The 19,897-nt window shown below is 44.9% G+C and overlaps 1 protein-coding gene across 4 annotated transcripts in view; it reads left to right on the top strand.

Annotated features, from left to right (window-relative positions):
* Positions 1-19,897, top strand: part of ZBTB8A (zinc finger and BTB domain containing 8A) — a 33,985-nt gene that overhangs the window by 11,762 nt on the left and 2,326 nt on the right. For all 4 annotated transcript variants that reach the window (XM_044286674.1, XM_044286672.1, XM_044286673.1 and 1 more), the window contains 2 exons: positions 1,339-2,273; positions 14,142-14,311. In XM_044286674.1, coding sequence (XP_044142609.1) covers positions 1,352-2,273; positions 14,142-14,311 — 1,092 coding nt within the window. In that variant the 5' untranslated portion in view covers positions 1,339-1,351. The remainder of the gene's footprint in view (positions 1-1,338; positions 2,274-14,141; positions 14,312-19,897) is intronic.

The raw sequence follows: 19,897 nt of genomic DNA, 5'->3' as shown, positions 1-19,897 counted from the left end.
AACCGGATCCATTCATAATGGATGCAGGCGGTTGTATTATCAGTAACGGAAGAGTTTTTGCTGAGCCCTGCTGGATCCAGAAAAAAACGCTCGGGTGAAAGTAGCCTTATACCATATGGTCTTGGGGATCGTGTTTCCTGCGGTGGACACACTCGTCTGAAATTTGCTTTATAAATGGCGCATTTGATAAGGTGGAAAATCACTTCTGATGCCATGCCTGCGAAACAGCTGGACTGCATAAACTGACTTACTAGTCGGCAATGACACGATATAAGCAATGCACCGGGAAAAGGAAAAAAATCAGTTTCCTCTATTTTTAAGTCACTGTGATAAACCAGGGCCGCTGCTTAAAGGGTGATCATGAGTTGTGTTTTTTTGTAATAGTTAGAATTTATTAATAATTAAATCCCACAAAAATAATGTATTACTAAGGCTACTTTCACACTTGCGTTTGATCGGATCCGTTCTGAACGGATCCGATCATATTAATGCAGACGGAGGCTCCGTTCAGTACGGATCCGTCTGCATTAATAACTTAGAAAAATTTCTAAGTGCGAAAGTAGCCTGAACGGATCCGTTCAAACTTTCAATGTAAAGTCAATGGGGGACGGATCCGCTTGAAGATTGAGCCATATGGTGTAATCTTCAAGCGGATCCGTTCCCATTGACTTACATTGTAAGTCTGAACGGATCTGCTCGCCTCCGCACGGCCAGGCGGACAGCTGAACGCTGCAAGCAGCGTTCAGCTGTCCGCCTGGCCGTGCGGAGGCGAGCGGAGGCTGAACGCCGCCAGACTGATGCAGTCTGAGCGGATCCGCTCCATTCAGACTGCATCAGGGCTGGACGGAAGCGTTCTGCTCTGCTCGTGAGCTCCTTCAAACGGAGCTCACGAGCGGACTGATGAACGCTAGTGTGAAAGTAGCCTTATCCACAGGATAGATGGTAAATATTGAATTAGAAAATGCATATGAGGCTCCCCCCAACTTACTCTTTCATCATGCCCCATTCTGGCTTTGGCCTTTTCTCCTCTCCCCACTGCAAACAAAATATGGGTGCTCAACAGAGTGTGCATGTTTATGGTGGGGTTGAGAGGAATGGCTTTCTTTCTTAGGTGGTCTTATTAATTCATAAGGCCTCATTCATACGACATGTACGTGTTTTTGGTTTGTGCCCGATCTGCATTTTTACAATGGCGCCCATGAAAAACGCGGGATGCATATGGCCAGTATCCACATTTTGTGGACCACAAAACGGATACAGTCGTGTGAATGTAGCCTAAAGTCTTCATTTCCTCCATCCGTTATTTTGAGCTCACCAGACTTTTACTCTGCTACACAGTGTACTGGGAAGGATGGATTTCTCCTCTCATCATATTCGACTCCTGCAGCAGTTGGATGAGCAGAGAAGGAAAGACCTGTTTTGTGACTGTCACATCATGGTAGAAGGCCAGATGTTCAAGGCTCATAGAAATGTCCTGTTTGCGAGCAGCGGGTACTTCAAAATGCTGTTGTCCCAAAGTTGCAAGGACATGAGCAAGCCCACAACGGCCACCTTTGATGTTTTCTCCGCTGACACGTTCACTGCCATCCTAGATTTTGTGTATTCCGGTAAATTACCCCTGTCTGGGCAGAATGTCATTGAAGTTATGTCGGCAGCTAGTTATTTGCAAATGACTGATGTCATCAGTGTATGCAAAATGTTCATCAAATCCTCCCTGGATATCAATGAAAAGGATAGGGATGGCTTCTTTAGCTTATCTGACAAAGACAATGGCACCAACGGCACTGGACTGTATGCAGCTGGGTGGAGGACTGAAAATAGCCCAACACACACCCATGAAGCAGCAGAGCACAGCGGTTTCATCGCCGGATACAATTACCCCCCTCCTATGACATCACGGTTGCAGCGCCCTTTCTCCAAACATTCCCGTAAACCAGAGCATGTCCGTAAGCACCGTAGGCGGTTAATGCACGAGCCTCTGAACTCTTCACGCGTTACCTCAGTACCCTTAGGTGACCTTGTCGGTGGTTCTGCAGAATGTATAGTCCATGATGAAGAGAATACAATGCAGGATGAAGAACCACAATCGCATGAAGAATTGGTGTGCCCAAAGCTTGAAGAGGACGAAGAAGGTGACACTGCTCAAAGCTGGCCAGAGTCACCACAACTTGTAGATTCTGGGGACCAGGATATGGCTACACGTGTCTCCAAGGCTGATGAGCTGTACAAAGCGATGCCTACCATCTTAGGTGTTATGTCTGGTTGGAGCGAAGGTGAGCGTTATATATCTTAATACATTATTGCTGGTCATGAGTAGAAGTCTATATTTTATTAACTAGTGACCATTCCTGGTTACAGTATTATACCAATGCAAACATAACTGGTATGTCAGAAACGTGAACTAGGAACGTGCAGGGTTTTCTTTGCTATCTTTATTATGGGTCATCAATATCAGATCATTTGGGGGCTGACTTCCGGCACCCCCAACAATCAGCTGTTAGAAGGGGCCACTGCACTCAGCTGAGCACTGCGGCCTCTACCTCAGCCTGTGATGGGAAGTACATCGCTCACATGGACTTTCTGCAGCTTCAGGTTAATGGGATTGAGCTGCAATACCAAGCACAACCACTATACAATGTGCTTGGTGTACTATAAAAAAAAACAGCACCTTATATCCAGGACGCTGTACATCTATGGCACGGGAGTAAGGCCCTACACCTGCACTTCAGCAGCATCAGGCCAAGGCCCCCGAGGATAAGACATAAACGCTTTATTATGGCTTCTGCTTTCTCCTTTCCTTGGTGTATAGCACTATGCAATGAATAGAGGAAGCGATGATCAAATGATCACCGGGTCTTCAGAGGCCGAGCAGAGTTGCAGCTCTGCATGTGTACAATGCCCCACAGGAGGCTGTTTTCCCCTTTAAACTGTGGCTTTTTGGACTTCCATGGAAAAGTGCAAATAAAACACACATTTATTAAGATTGGTGTTTTAGACGCCGGTCTTAATAAGGCCCTGTGGTGGTGGTGGATCCGCTGACGTTATGAAGAGGCGCCGACCTCTACATAACGTCGGTGTATCCACTGCCCCTTTTAAATATAAGCTAGCTGCCTTACATTAAGAGGTCATGCACACAAACGTGTGCCAGACGGGCCCGAATGGGGTCTGCGATTCGCATCTGACGGTCCACACCGCAAGAAAGTAGTGCATGTACTACTTTTTTGCGGTGCGGAGGCACGGACAGAAACCCCATGGAAGCACTCCATCCGTTCCGCACCGACCTTCCGGATTGCGGACCCATTCAAGTGAATGGGTCCGCATCTGTGATGCGGGGTGGACACCGCCGGTACTCGTGTATTGTGGACCCTCTGTTTGGGGGCCACAATATGGGCACGGCCGCCACACGTTCATGTGCATGACCCCTCAGACCATGTTCTACGCCCAAAAAAAAAAAAAAAAGGCCTAGAAAATGATGATTGAGATGGGCCTACCAGTCCTTTCCTGCCCACTTTTTTTTAGACCTGGCATGAGCAGGGTGAAGTCACAGATTGCACCAGAAATGTGCCTAATATATAGGCGTATTTATGGTTAATAAATGACCTCCAAAGTTTTTCATTGACCACTTCAGAGCCATATTATCTGCCTAAACTATATAAAAAAAAAAAAAATATGCTAGCCGAAACATCACTATAGTCGACCCTTCATGCAAAACTATACATACTGTATATTATATACCAAAACAACCGACAAAAAATGAGCACATTTTAATCATTTATTTTGGTGTCAGTTTTCATATTTAGTCATCAATATCACATCAGTTGGGGTCCGAAAGCCGGCACCCCCAACAATAAGCTGTTTGTAGCAGCTGGCGGAGCCAGAATCAATGGCTGGAACTGGAAGCAGAAGGCTCTATGCATTGTGTAGTGGTCATGCTGGATTACTGTAGCTCAGTTCCCATTCATGTAGAAAAGGATGATTGTCAAGTTCCTGCACCTAGTTCCGTTGCCAGAGTTAGGGCTCATGCACACGACCGTGTTTTTTATCCGCATCCGATACATTTTTGGCAGGTTGGCTGCCGAGCCATTCACTTTAATGGGGACACAAAAGATGCTTATGCGTATGTCCATTCCCCGGTCCCGCAAAAAACATTACATGTCCTATTCTTGTCTGTTTTACAGACAAGGATAGGACTGTTTTATAGAGGCCAGGACATTCTGTTCTGCAAAATGCAGAATGCACACGGCCGATATTATCTGTGTTTTGCGGATCTGCAGTTTGGCTTGTGTGTGAGCCCTTAGGCTGGGTGCACATGATGTGTTTGCACTACGCTTTTCCATCCTGCAGAGTACAGAAAAATGTATACATTAATTATATATATATATATATATATATATATAGTCCAGAAAAATGGGCGGCACTCCAAGGAAAAGTACAAGTGAACTTTATTCACCCAGGTGGTGCAACGTTTCGGTTCTGCACTAGAACCTTTTTCAAGCAAAGTTACAACTCAAATCACAGCATTATATACAGGTGAAACAATTAGCTAGCTCAACATGTGATCACACTCCCCCCAGTGGGTGTGTTACAAGTCTAGATCATCCAATAAAAACAGTGTATACATCAAAGAATAAACACAATATAGATGCAATGAGGCATACATGTGACAAAATATACAAGTGACATATATATGTTTACACATAGTGTATCAATGACCACATACTGTATCGATCATTTATAAAATCGATCTGCCCTATCGGTGCACTGTGATGTGATATGTTTTATAAAAACGAGAATAGCAGAGAGGGGGGAGGGCGATCAGAGAAGCATACCAGAGGGACGAGAAGGAACCTGTCATGCCGTTGCTCAGCGTTGTTTGTCGTTCACTGCGCAGACGCAGCGCCGCACCACTCTGGGATGTGCCGGCCGAAGACCTCTGATGTCATCAAATCGGGCTGCAGCGTCATCTTCCCGAGTCTCACCCCATGCGCATGCTCAGTAGATAGAGACTATTCCCAGCGCCATCTTGCTTAGTGGAAAACAGATCGCTACGCCAATACACTAAGTGTAATACATCCAAGCCACTTATTCAAGGGTATCGGCACCTCAGAAAGAAAGGGACAATCTAGAAACCAGAATGTCTCCCCTCATATCCACGTGGAGCCATGCTGCGGCCACGGAATCCGCGGTCCCTGCAAAGGCGACCCTATGGTTACTGAGTGCCCTCATACCCGGGAGGGATCTCCTCTTCTGGGCATAAAGATGTCACAGAGTGTAGACAATAGCTGGGTGTCTTATCGCTCAGGTTTCCCATGGTGCTTATCAAAATAGGCATACGGCACTTTAAAAATTATAATACAGGTATCTGAAAAACAATAAAATCAATCATGTGGGGCAAAAAACGTCCCACATAACCCTCTTGTATATGGTATGTCGTGATCAGCCCAACCGCCTCTGCCAATCTTCCAGTAGTGAAGTGTGAATGATCTGTGTAAAGAAAAAGAAAAATAAATTAATGGGGCAAGAAAAATATTAATTGAGTTAATTAACTCCCTTAGTGTACACATGAGGGGCCTAATAGCACCCGACCTGACATAAGCGGCAAACCACCCTACAAAACGTCCCCAAAGTTATAGTCTACATTTAAGCCATGAGGCTTCAGGCTGCCTAACCTGTGAATCCAGCTAAGCTCTCTGTGTCTCAATACCCTAGATCTATCCCCACCTCGCCTAGGTTGGGGAATCTGATCCACTATCCAACATCTCAGGTCGCCTTCCCTATGCTTGGCTTCCGTGAAATGTTTGGATACCGGTAAGTCTATCCTCTTTTTTCTAATACTCAAGCGATGGTTATTGAGGCGAGTCTTAAGCTCTGTGGTCGTCTCCCCTACATATAGTAAATTGCATGGACAAGATAGTATATAGATAACGTAGCTGGAGTCACAGGTTAGGTGAAATAAAATTTTTAAAGATTCACCAGTCCCAGGGTGTATAAAACTCTTCCCCTTGCGAATATACTTACAGTTGACGCAGTTAAGGCAGGGATAACAACCCAAACCCAACTGCGCCAACGTGGTCTGTTTCAAGGATCCCTTTGAGCCTATATCCGCCTTTACCAACTGATCCTTCAAATTCCTGGATCTACGGTAGGAGAGAAGAGGAGGACGCTGGAATTCAGAGATCTCACTAAAACATGTGCCTAATAGGCCCCAATGCTTTTTCAGGATCTTATTGACGGAAGGACTATGTTCACCATACACCGAGATGAATGGAATCCTGGCCGTCTTACGGATAGCCTTCCGTGGTGTTAATAGGTCAGCCCTATCCAAATTCTGTACTTTACTAATATGTTCATTTAGCAATCGTTTGGGATAACCCCTATCCTGAAATTTCAGGGACATCGAGCTTAAGGTCTCTTCTAATTTGGTCTCATTAGACACTATACGCTTGGCTCTGAGAAACTGGGAGAAGGGCAATGACTGTATCATTTTCCTCGGATGGGAACTGTTAAAACAAAGCAACGTATTCACATCAGTAGGTTTCGTGTACAATTCGGTATATATCACTCCCTCATTAAGCACCACTTTGGTGTCTAAAAACTGGATCTCAGTCATGGAGTGAATGAGAGTAAATTGCAAATCCGGATCGTTGAGGAAGCCATGAAAGTCGACCAATTCTGCCTCAGAACCTGTCCATATGAGGAAGATGTCGTCAATGTATCTCCACCACCTCAGCACATGTCTGAAGTGGTGGGATAAATAGATGACATCCTCCTCATAGCACCTCATAAAAATATTTGCGTAGGTGGGGGCCACGTGGGACCCCATTGCCACACCCCGCTTGTTTTAACAGTTCCCATCCGAGGAAAATGATACAGTCATTGCCCTTCTCCCAGTTTCTCAGAGCCAAGCGTATAGTGTCTAATGAGACCTTGAGCTCGATGTCCCTGAAATTTCAGGATAGGGGTTATCCCAAACGATTGCTAAATGAACATATTAGTAAAGTACAGAATTTGGATAGGGCTGACCTATTAACACCACGGAAGGCTATCCGTAAGACGGCCAGGATTCCATTCATCTCGGTGTATGGTGAACATAGTCCTTCCGTCAATAAGATCCTGAAAAAGCATTGGGGCCTATTAGGCACATGTTTTAGTGAGATCTCTGAATTCCAGCGTCCTCCTCTTCTCTCCTACCGTAGATCCAGGAATTTGAAGGATCAGTTGGTAAAGGCGGATATAGGCTCAAAGGGATCCTTGAAACAGACCACGTTGGCGCAGTTGGGTTTGGGTTGTTATCCCTGCCTTAACTGCGTCAACTGTAAGTATATTCGCAAGGGGAAGAGTTTTATACATCCTGGGACTGGTGAATCTTTCAAAATTTTATTTCACCTAACCTGTGACTCCAGCTACGTTATCTATATACTATCTTGTCCATGCAATTTACTATATGTAGGGGAGACGACCACAGAGCTTAAGACTCGCCTCAATAACCATCGCTTGAGTATTAGAAAAAAGAGGATAGACTTACCGGTATCCAAACATTTCACAGAAGCCAAGCATAGGGAAGGCGACCTGAGATGTTGGATAGTGGATCAGATTCCCCAACCTAGGCGAGGTGGGGATAGATCTAGGGTATTGAGACACAGAGAGCTTAGCTGGATTCACAGGTTAGGCAGCCTGAAGCCTCATGGCTTAAATGTAGACTATAACTTTGGGGACGTTTTGTAGGGTGGTTTGCCGCTTATGTCAGGTCGGGTGCTATTAGGCCCCTCATGTGTACACTAAGGGAGTTAATTAACTCAATTAATATTTTTCTTGCCCCATTAGTTTATTTTTCTTTTTCTTTACACAGATCATTCACACTTCACTACTGGAAGATTGGCAGAGGCGGTTGGGCTGATCACGACATACCATATACAAGAGGGTTATGTGGGACATTTTTTGCCCCACATGATTGATTTTATTGTTTTTCAGATACCTGTATTATAATTTTTAAAGTGCCGTATGCCTATTTTGATAAGCACCATGGGAAACCTGAGCGATAAGACACCCAGCTATTGTCTACACTCTGTGACATCTTTATGCCCAGAAGAGGAGATCCCTCCCGGGTATGAGGGCACTCAGTAACCATAGGGTCGCCTTTGCAGGGACCGCGGATTCCGTGGCCGCAGCATGGCTTCACGTGGATATGAGGGGAGACATTCTGGTTTCTAGATTGTCCCTTTCTTTCTGAGGTGCCGATACCCTTGAATAAGTGGCTTGGATGTATTACACTTAGTGTATTGGCGTAGCGATCTGTTTTCCACTAAGCAAGATGGCGCTGGGAATAGTCTCTATCTACTGAGCATGCGCATGGGGTGAGACTCGGGAAGATGACGCTGCAGCCCGATTTGATGACATCAGAGGTCTTCGGCCGGCACATCCCAGAGTGGTGCGGCGCTGCGTCTGCGCAGTGAACGACAAACAACGCTGAGCAACGGCATGACAGGTTCCTTCTCGTCCCTCTGGTATGCTTCTCTGATCGCCCTCCCCCCTCTCTGCTATTCTCGTTTTTATAAAACATATCACATCACAGTGCACCGATCGGGCAGATCGATTTTATAAATGATCGATACAGTATGTGGTCATTGATACACTATGTGTAAACATATATATGTCACTTGTATATTTTGTCACATGTATGCCTCATTGCATCTATATTGTGTTTATTCTTTGATGTATACACTGTTTTTATTGGATGATCTAGACTTGTAACACACCCACTGGGGGGAGTGTGATCACATGTTGAGCTAGCTAATTGTTTCACCTGTATATAATGCTGTGATTTGAGTTGTAACTTTGCTTGAAAAAGGTTCTAGTGCAGAACCGAAACGTTGCACCACCTGGGTGAATAAAGTTCACTTGTACTTTTCCTTGGAGTGCCGCCCATTTTTCTGGACTATACATTGGGGTAAGAAGCCTATTCCCCTGGAGACGTGCACCCTACTTCTACTAGACTGCGTACCAGTGCCGCCATTTTTCCTTTGTGTATATATATATATATATATATATATATATATATATATATATATATATATATATATATATATATATATATATATATATATTTTTTTTTACAATGGATCTCAATGGTGACCGATACCACTGTATGGCATCTGTGCAGAGCAGTCTTTAATGCAGGGCAAAAGGGGCAGCTGCCCCGGGCCCAGTTGCTCCTGGTGGGCCCAAGGCAGCTGCCTCTTGAGCCCCACAGGCATACATGGGGAATGTCCCTGCACTTACCATTATTTCTGGGCGCCGCTGTGGCCCCTGTTACATTCTCCCGCGCTGTATGCTAAGTAACAGCATTGGAACACCAGCTTTTCTCCCTGGGCATTCCTTCTCCCTGGCTGTAGCGCCAGGTGAGGTTTTTTTTTCCTCCCTGGCTGTGACGTTCTGCGCTGCGATTGGACAGGGAGAAGCAACGCCCAGGGAGAAAAGCTGATGTCTCCTCCCTGGTGTTCCGATGCTGTTACTTAGCATACAGCACGGGAGAATGTAAAGGGGGCCACAGCGGCGCCCAGAAACAATAGTAAGTGCAGGGAGATCGCCCATGTATGCACTACATGTCCTGCTACTTAGTTAATAAAGTATGGACCCATGAATGTGGCAGCGGCACTTGCCCAGGGTCCAATCAATATTAAAGACGGCCCTGCATCCGTGTAACATATACTTTAAACGTAAGACATGTGAACCCAGCCTTCCTCCCAAACATAGGATATTAGTGCCATATCCTGGAGAGAGATATAACGGGCACTGCACACAGTAAGCCTTTTTAATTAATTATATAAGTATTTACAGGGTCACTAACTTTTCAAAAAACTTTCTATAGGTCATAGAGGCATATCAAACGTTTAAATCGGTGGGAATCTGAGCACTGAGACTCCCACTCAACCCCAGAATGAGGGGAGAGAATGACACGCATAGCATGTTCTCTCCCCTTGCTGCATGAGACGGGCTTCATAGAAGTTTGTGCCAGTCTCAATTTTTAGTAGAGAGTTCTCTATGCAGATCCCTCTATGTATTCTTGTAAATATCAAAGCGTTTCAGAATAAAACATAGCTCTCAGTAATGAGGGAGCCTGTCATGTCACGATATACACTCACCTAAAGAATTATTAGGAACACCATACTAATACGGTGTTGGACCCCCTTTTGCCTGCAGAACTGCCTTAATGCTACGTGGCATTGATTCAACAAGGTGCTGATAGCATTCTTTAGAAATGTTGGCCCATATTGATAGGATAGCATCTTGCAGTTGATGGAGATTTGAGGGATGCACATCCAGGGCACGAAGCTCCCGTTCCACCACATCCCAAAGATGCTCTATTGGGTTGAGATCTGGTGACTGTGGGGGCCATTTTAGTACAGTGAACTCATTGTCATGTTCAAGAAACCAATTTGAAATGATTCGAGCTTTGTGGCATGGTCCATTATCCTGCTGGAAGTAGCCATCAGAGGATGGGTACATGGTGGTCATGAAGGGATAGACATGGTCAGAAACAATGCTCAGGTAGCCCGTGGCATTTAAACGATGGCCAGTTGGCACTAAGGGGCCTAAAGTGTGCCCAGAAAACATCCCCCACACCATTACACCACCACCACCAGCCTGCACAGTGGTAACAAGGCATGATGGATACATGTTCTCATTCTGTTTACGCCAAATTCGGACTCTACCATTTGAATGTCTCAACAGAAATCGAGACTCATCAGACCAGGCAACATTTTTCCAGTCTTCAACAGTCCAATTTTGGTGAGCTTGTGCAAATTGTAGCCTCTTTTTCCTATTTGTAGGGGAGATGAGTGGTACCCGGTGGGGTCTACTGCTGTTGTAGCCCACCTTTCTTTCCCATTCTGACATTCAGTTTGGAGTTCAGGAGATTGTCTTGACCAGGACCACAACCCTACATGCATTGAAGCAACTGCCATGTGATTGGTTGACTAGATAATCGCATTAATGAGAAATAGAACAGGTGTTCCTAATAATTCTTTAGGTGAGTGTATATGCCCATGGTTCAGGCAGCGTGAAACATGATTGGTCCCCTTTATCTTCCTTGACTGATCAGGAAAGCTGATGGAAGTCATTAAAGGGAACCTGTCACCGGGATTTTGTGTATAGAGCTGAGGACATGGGTTGCTAGATGGCCGCTAGCACATCCGCAATACCCAGTCCCTATAGCTCTGTGTGCTTTTATTGGGTAAAAAAACCTATTTGATAGATATGCAAATTAATCTGAGATGAGTCCTGTCTGACTCATCTCACATACAGGACTCATCTCAGGTTAATTTGCATATGTATCAAATCGTTTTTTACACAATAAAAGCACACAGAGCTATGGGGACTGGGTATTGCGGATGTGCTAGCGGCCATCTAGCAGCCCATGTCCTCAGCTCTATACACAAAATCCCGGTGACAGGTTCCCTTTCAGGTTGTTGGTACATATGAATGCCCTGAATGTATGCACTTCATCCAAGGTTCATGTTCACTGTTCTTACAGCTACCATTTTCTCCAAGCAACATGTTGGGCTGTGTAACATGATTCAGTTTAATGCTCCTATCCAGATAACTCAGAAAGGCCCAATGATGCAAAGATGAAGCCACTACACAACCCTAGGGGTTCAATGCAAGGAACTCGTGTGTGTCAGTGTAAGGTCCCATTCTGACCTCTTCTCCTTTGACAGGATCGCACAGCATTATGATTGCTGTCAGTGTATTACAATAGATTCCAGGACTCTCAGGGTCAAAAAATATTATAAATCATTACAATGCGGTGCGATCCTGTCAGAGGAGCAGAGGTCAGAACAGGACCTTACGAAATTGCTCGTGTTGTCTAGCCTAAAGGCTTTCATGTCTGCATTTTTGCTAGATCCGTCATAGATCAGCAAAAACACTTCCGTCAGGATAATACATATAATAGCCATGACGGATCCGGCACTAAAACCATTGTAAGCCAATGAGTGCTAGATCCGCTTTCTTTTGTGTCCGCATCCTATGACGCACAATTGCCAATGAATGGGGACAAAACTGAACCTTTTTCCTCCCGGTATTGAGATCCTATGATGGATCACAATACCAGAAAGAAAAAGCGCAGATGTGAAAGTAGCCTAAGGCCCCATTCACACGTCCGCAATTTTGTTCCGCATTTTGGGGAACGAAATTGCGGACCTATTCATTTCTATGGGGCAGCACGATGTGCTGCCCGGATACGGAATTGCGTACCCGCACTTTCGGGTCCACAATTCCGTTCCCGAAAAAAATAGAACATATCCTATTCTTGTCCGCAATTGCGGACAAGAATGGGCATATTCTATTAGTGCTGGCAATGTGCGGTCTGCAAAATGCGGAATGCACATTGCTGCTGTTTATTGCCGATGTGTGAATGGACCCTAAGGCTCCATTCACACGTCCGCAATGTGTTTTGCGGAGACACGGATCCGCAAAACACGGAAAGCGGCAATGTGCGTTCCGCATTTTGCGGACCGCACATTGCTGACATAATAGAATATGCCTGTTCTTGTCCGCAATTGCGGACAAGAATAGGACATGTTCTATTTTTTTGCGGAAACGGAAGCACGGATGCGGAAGTGCGGATCCGCAAATGTGGATGCGGACAGCACATTCCGTCCCCATAGAGAATGAATGGGTCCGCACCCTTTCCGCGGACGTGTGAATGGAGCCTAAGGGGTGGAAGGAAGGAGCAAATGTTCCTGCTCTTCTCAGAAATTCATTTATGTAAAGGGCTCCTCCTAGTGGCAGAAAGATGGTAAGTCAGCCATCCTGAGTGCTATGGAGAGCAGCACACAGTTACACAGCCTGGCACCATGGTTTGAGAAAACAGTGGGCACGTGAGTAAAGTGTAGGGGCTTTTGGGGAATACATACATTCTGGGCAAAGATAAATTTGTATATAGGCTTCGGTTTGTACATAATAATCATTTTCAGCAGCAGGAGCAATTTTTTTTTCTTTTAAATGTAATGCATTAGACTATATATTAAATCTTTACTATATCCTAAGTAGGGAATAGGGATCGACTGATTATCGGAGTTACCGATATTATCGGCCGATATTCAGGATCTTTTAAGTTATCGGCATCTAACCTTGCCGATAATGCGTCCAGCGCGCTATCACAGAACATGAGCGCGCTGTTGTCAGCGCTCTATGTTCCCTCAGCAGCACAGGGGAGAAGGAGTCACTCTCTCCCTCCCCCCTGTGCCTCGCTGCCAATGCGGAGAGACGGGAGGAGGAGGGGCAGGCGCACTGCGCCACCAATGATAATTAACGTCTAATACAAATACAGGAGGTGGTGCCCAGCCTACATGACAGGAAGCTGTGATCAGCGGCAGTTAACCCCTCAGGTGCCGCACCTGAGAGGTTAACTGCTGCCGCTGATTGCAGCTCCCTGTCAGATGCAGGGTGCTGGCTATGTGATTCTGCGCTGACACACCCGCCTCCTTTATTAAATGTTAATTATCATTGGTGGTGCACTGCGCCCCCCCCCCCCCCCCAGTATTAAAATCATTGGTGGCGCAGTGCCCCCCCAGTATTAAAGTCATTAGTGGCAGTGGCCAAAGGGTCCCCTCCCATCCTCTTCATTGGTGGTGCAGTTGCAGCATCTGATCGGAGCCCAGGCAGTGTAATCCTGGGCTCCGATCAGTTACCATGGCAGCCAGGATGCTACTGAAGCCCTGGCTGCCATGGTGAGCTCCCTGCTGCTGTGTGTACTCTGCACAGGGAAGCAGGGACAGTGTGAGGTCCTATTCACCCTAATAGAGCTCTATCAAGATTAAAAGATCCCAGGTTCTAGCCCCTAAGGGGGGAAATGGTTAGTTATTAAATAAAAAGTAAAAAAAAACAAAACACCAAAATATTAAGTAAAGTATAAATCATCCCCTTTCCCAATTTTACATAAAATGAAAATGCACAGAATATCAGTATAACTTATCGGCTATTGGCTTGAAAGTTCACAGGTTATTAGTATCGCTCTAAAAAAATCCATATTGGTCGATCCCTAGTCTTAAGTACTAAATGTTTCTTGAGTTGCTCTAATGGACACAGTAGGATGTTATTTTCCTTGTATTCTCATTATTTGACTTCTCTGTTTCTAGATGACCTGAGTCCCGTGAGATTTAAATGTCCGTTTTGTACCCACACTGTCAAGCGCAAAGCTGATCTGAAGCGTCATCTGCGATGTCACACTGGAGAGCGGCCATATCCCTGTGAGGCTTGTGGGAAGAGGTTCACACGTTTGGAGCATCTCAGGAACCATTTTCAAACAGTATGTAATGAAAATTGCTGCAATTATACTACATGCTCCTGCAATACACGGTCTACAATAGTCTTGTTAGTATAGGCCATCAATATGTGATCGTTGGGGTCTGATCACTGGCACCTCTGCCAGCCTCTTCATTGTTCACACTGGCACAACAGCTCATCCAGATGATCAGTTGGCACTTAAGATCGCTCCCACTGTAGTGAATAGGACTGAGCTGCCATACAAGGAACGGTCACAAAGGTAGGTAGATCTGTTCCTGTGTAAACAATGAGGGGGATTTGGTACTTGCAGGAGTGCCATAGCCCCTTCCAATCAAATACAAATGGCCTATCCTATGGAAGGACTTTCAATATTATTTATTTGGACACCCACTTTAACCCTTTTGCTGCCTTGACCCCTGTCTCACGATTCCTGTGAATGGAGATGTGGCCATGTATGAGAAGGTGCTCTTCTGTCACTTGTATGGGAGTTCCTAAAATAGCCACATAAGCATGCTCAGATATTTTTTTAATTCCTGTATAAGCGTCCACCTCTCCATTCACAGAAGTAGTGGTGCAGGGAATCCCATTTTCAAGAGAGGTGCAGATTCCACCACTGGGGACCTGGGCCTACTTGACATTTTTTGACATATCCTGTAGATATACCAAAAATGTGCAGATGATAATACTTTAATTCATGGGCTATGTTTAGAGGGGGCAGATTTGTGGTACCCATCTGCAGTACAAATCTGCGGCAATGTACAGTGCAATACGTGTGAATGAGGCTTTATGCACACAAACGTTTTTTGTTTCCATGTCAGTTCCGTTTTTTTTGCAGATAGGATGCGGACACATTCATTTCAACGGGTCCACAAAAAATGCATCAGTATGTCCGTTCCGTAGCCCCGCAAAAAAAATAGAACATGTCTTATTCTTGTCCATTTTTTGCATTGTTACAATAGACCCCCCCCCCCTTCCCCCCCCCAAAAAAACAAATTACATTTTTTTTTTTTTTTTTTATTTTTTATTTTTGGCGGATCCGCAAAACAAATATGGTCGAGTGCATGTAGCCTAAAGGTTTTCAAAATCCCAGTTACATCGAGCAGAAAAATTCCAGACTGTGATATGAGCATGCTGCAGTTTTTTTTTTTAACTCACTGGGGATTTTACCCTTTGAATGTACTGGGTGAAATGTGCTATGAATCCGTAGCACAATCTGAGCAAAGTGCAAAGGAAGCTATAATATTTTTAGGTATAATCTGTGTGGGTGGGAGAGCCAGTTCCGAATAGGAATGTGAAACAAATCAGTGATGTGTGAGCGCGGTCTAAACACTTTTACTATTATCTCTAGCTCTGCTGTACAGTGGCCTTCTAAAGTGCAGGGCATGAAGTATTATTACATAGAAACTAAATTATACTGACAAAATTACTTTTGTTCGGTGAACCATTCTATTTAGTTTAGAGAAAAAGTTAAGCTTCATTCACACCTGTGCTTTAACAACTATATTTTCTGCTAAAAATGTCCAATATGGGAAATGTGATAAAATAATAAAAGCATTAAATAAAATATGGTCTGTAAGGAGCCCATACACATCTGTAACCACTGCAGCCAGTTACTGACCTCTGCAGTATATGGCAGAAGCCCACTAAGTTCAGTGACTGGTTACAGTGGTCATTTGAGCATACGTCCATGTCGTTGGTGCAACCAATTAAATAAACATAGCATGGAGGACCAGAGCTGCAGCAATGGAACAGTGAGTCAATAAACCGGTAAGTAATGTACTTTCACATTTCCTCTCTTGGACAACCCCTTTAACCACTTCAACCCCGCTAGCTGAAACCCCCTTCATGACCAGGCCACTTTTTACACTTCTGCACTACACTACTTTCACCGTTTATCGCTCGGTCATGCAACTTACCACCCAAATGAATTTTACCTCCTTTTCTTCTCACTAATAGAGCTTTCATTTGGTGGTATTTCATTGCTGCTGACATTTTTACTTTTTTTGTTATTAATCAAAATGTAACGATTTTTTGCAAAAAAATGAAATTTTTCACTTTCAGCTGTAAAATTTTGCAAAAAAAATGACATCCATATATACATTTTTTGCCAAATTTATTGTTCTACATGTCTTTGATAAAAAAAAATATGTTTGGGCAAAAAAAATAAATGGTTTGGGTAAAAGTTATAGCGTTTACACACTATGGTACAAAAATGTGAATTTCCGCTTTTTGAAACAGCTGACTTTCTGAGCACGTGTCATGATTCCTGAGGTTCTACAATGCCCAAACAGTAGAAAAACCCCACAAATGACCCCATTTCGGAAAGTAGACACCCTAAGGTATTCGCTGATGGGCATAGTGAGTTCATAGAACTTTTTATTTTTTGTCACAAGTTAGCGGAAAATGATGATTTTTTTTTTTCTTTTTTTTGTTTCTTACAAAGTCTCATATTCCACTAACTTGCGACAAAAAATAAAAAATTCTAGGAACTCGCCATGCCCCTCACAGAATACCTTGGAGTGTCTTCTTTCCAAAATGGGGTCAGTTGTGGCGTAGTTATACTGCCCTGGCAATTTAGGGGCCCAAATGTGTGAGAAGTACTTTGCAATCAAAATGTGTAAAAAATGGCCTGCGAAATCCGAAAGGTGCACTTTGGAATATGTGCCCCTTTGCCCACCTTGGCTGCAAAAAAGTGTCACACATCTGGTATCGCCGTACTCAGGAGAAGTTGGGGAATGTGTTTTGGGGTGTCATTTTACATATACCCATGCTGGGTGAGAGAAATATCTTGGCAAAAGACAACTTTTCCCATTTTTTTTTTTTTATACAAAGTTGGCATTTGACCAAGATATTTAAAATGACACCCCAAAACACATTCCCCAACTTCTCCTGAGTACGGCGATACCAGATGTGTGACACTTTTTTGAAGCCTAGATGCGCAAAGGTGCCCAAATTCCTTTTAGGAGGGCATTTTTAGACATTTGGATCCCAGACTTCTTCTCACGCTTTAGGGCACCTAAAAAGCCAGGGCAGTATAAATACCCCACATGTGACCCCACTTTGGAAAGAAGACACCCCAAGGTATCCAATGAGGGGCCTGGCAAGTTCATAGAATTTTTTTTTTTTGGCATAAGTTAGCAGGAAATTGATTTTTTTTTTTTTCTTTTTTTTTTTTTTCTCACAAAGTCTCACTTTCCGCTAACTTAGGACAAAAATTTAAATCTTTCATGGACTCAATATGCCCCTCAGCAAATACCTTGGGGTGTCTTCTTTCCAAAATGGGGTCAGTTGTGGGGTGTTTGTACTGCCCTGGCATTTGAGGGTCTCCGCAATCATTACATGTATGGCCAGCATTAGGAGTTTCTGCTATTCTCCTTATATTGAGCATACAGGTAATGAGATTTTTTTTCCCGTTCAGCCTCTGGGCTGAAAGAAAAAAATGAACGGCACAGATTTTTTCATTCACATCGATCAATGTGGATGAAAAAATCTCTGCCAAAAAAAAAAAAAAAAGGAGGGGAAAGGCGTCTGCCAGGACATAGGAGCTCCGCCCAACATCCATACCCACTTAGCTCGTATCGTAACAGGCCGTAACGCAATAATTTTATTAACTTTGGAACAGAATATATAAACTTTAACTTTTTGAACTAAACATTAACCTTTTTGCTTACTGGTGTTTTTTTTTGTTTTGTTTTTTACCTTTATAGAACAAACCTCTCCTTCCCCATGGGTCAATGTGCAAAGCGCAAATCGCCCAAAGATGTGGCGAAGTGCGTTATGCACTTTGTCCCAGGTGAAAGGAGAGGTTTGCAGCAGCTGTGTGAGTGAATGGGCCCTAATAGCCCTGTGTGCCTGTCCTGGTGAGATGTGATCCCTATGCTAGGTGTACCTGTGTGTGGTACTTCCGGAAACACTCCCCTAAGCATAGGGCAGGGTGGTCAGGACAGAAATGGCGGGTGTCACGCCTTATTCCACTCCTGCTACAGACACGACATCTTTTTCGGGGTGACGGGTGGGTTGAGGTACCGGCAACGACATTGGGGAAATGTCGCTCGTGTAGACAGCTAACTACACTGGTGGATGGGGCCACGGAACCTCCTGGGTACAGGAGGTTCTCGATGATCTTTTCCTGAAATTTTGAGGAAGGATCCAGTTCTCCCAGCCTTACTGTAGAGAACAAAACTATTATACAGAGCCAATTGAATTAAATATACAGACACCTTCTTATACCAGCGTCTGGTTCTGCGGGAAACTAAATACGGAGACAACATCTGGTCATTGAAGTCCACCCCTCGCATGAGCAAATTATAGTCGTGGACTGAGAGGGGCTTTTCAATGACACGGGTTGCTCGCTCAATTTGTATTGTCGTGTCTGCGTGAATGGAGGAGAGCATGTAAACGTCACGCTTGTCTCTCCATTTCACCGCGAGCAGTTCTTCGTTACACAGTGCGGCCCTCTGCCCCCTTGCAAGACGGGTGGTAACGAGCTGTTGGGGGAAGTTCGCGCGGTGCCACAGGCGCCAATCCGTTCTAGAAACAAATGCCTAAAGAGGGCCACACTTGTGTAAAAATTGTCCACATAAAGATGGTACCCCTTGCCGAATAAGGGTGACACCAAGTCCCAAACTGTGATCCCACTGCTCCCCAGGTAGTCAGGGCAACCGACCGGCTCCAGGGTCTGATCTTTTCCCTCATAGATCCGAAATTTGTGGGTATAGCCTGTGGCCCTTTCACAGAGCTTATACAATTTGACCCCCATACCGGGCGCGCTTGCTTGGGATGTATTGTTTGAAGCCAAGGCGCCCGGTAAAATGTATCAGGGACTCGTCTACGCAGATGTTTTGCTCTGGGGTATACAAATCTGCAAATTTCAGGTTGAAATGGTCTGAGGGGCCGAATTTTGTGGAGCCGGTCAAAAGCAGGGTGGCCTCTGGGACGGGAGGCGGTGTTGTCGCTAAAGTGCAGGAAACGCAGGATGGCCTCAAAACGTGCCCTGGACATAGCAGCAGAGAACATGGGCATGTGATGAATTGGGTTCGTGGAGCAATATGACCACAATTCATGCTTTTTAGTTAGACCCATATTGAGGAGAAGGCCCAGAAAAGTTTTAATTTCGGAAACTTGGACTGGTTTCCACCGGAAAGGCTGGGCATAAAAGCTTCCCGGGTTAGCGGTTATAAGTTGTGTGGCATACCGGTTTGTTTCGGCCACAACTATGTCTAAGAGCTCCGCAGTCAAGAACAGCTCAAAAAATCCCAGGGCCGAACCGATCTGAGCTGTCTCAACCCGAACTCCAGACTGGGCAGTGAAAGGGAAAACTACAGGTGCGGCTGAAGTTGGGGACTGCCAATCAGGGTTTGCCAGCACCTCAGGGATTCTAGGGGCTCTACGGGCACGTCTTTGCGGTGGCTGCGACGGGGTCACTACTGCTCGTGCCACCGTACCAGCTTCAACTGCCCTTCTGGTGCTCGCTACTTCACCATGTTCTACGGCAGTGCTGGTACTAGGTCCAGGGAGGGCTGCGCTGCTGGTGTATGCCTCACCACGTAATCCGACAGCAGCAGCCCCACTCTGCCGCTCTTGAAGCGAATCCTGCGGTCTAGCGACA

Source organism: Bufo gargarizans, chromosome 3 (genome assembly GCF_014858855.1).
Source record: "Bufo gargarizans isolate SCDJY-AF-19 chromosome 3, ASM1485885v1, whole genome shotgun sequence".
In the NCBI taxonomy this organism is placed as follows: domain Eukaryota; kingdom Metazoa; phylum Chordata; class Amphibia; order Anura; family Bufonidae; genus Bufo; species Bufo gargarizans.
Note: the sequence above shows the minus strand (reverse complement) of the source record. Positions and strands in the feature narration are given on the sequence as shown.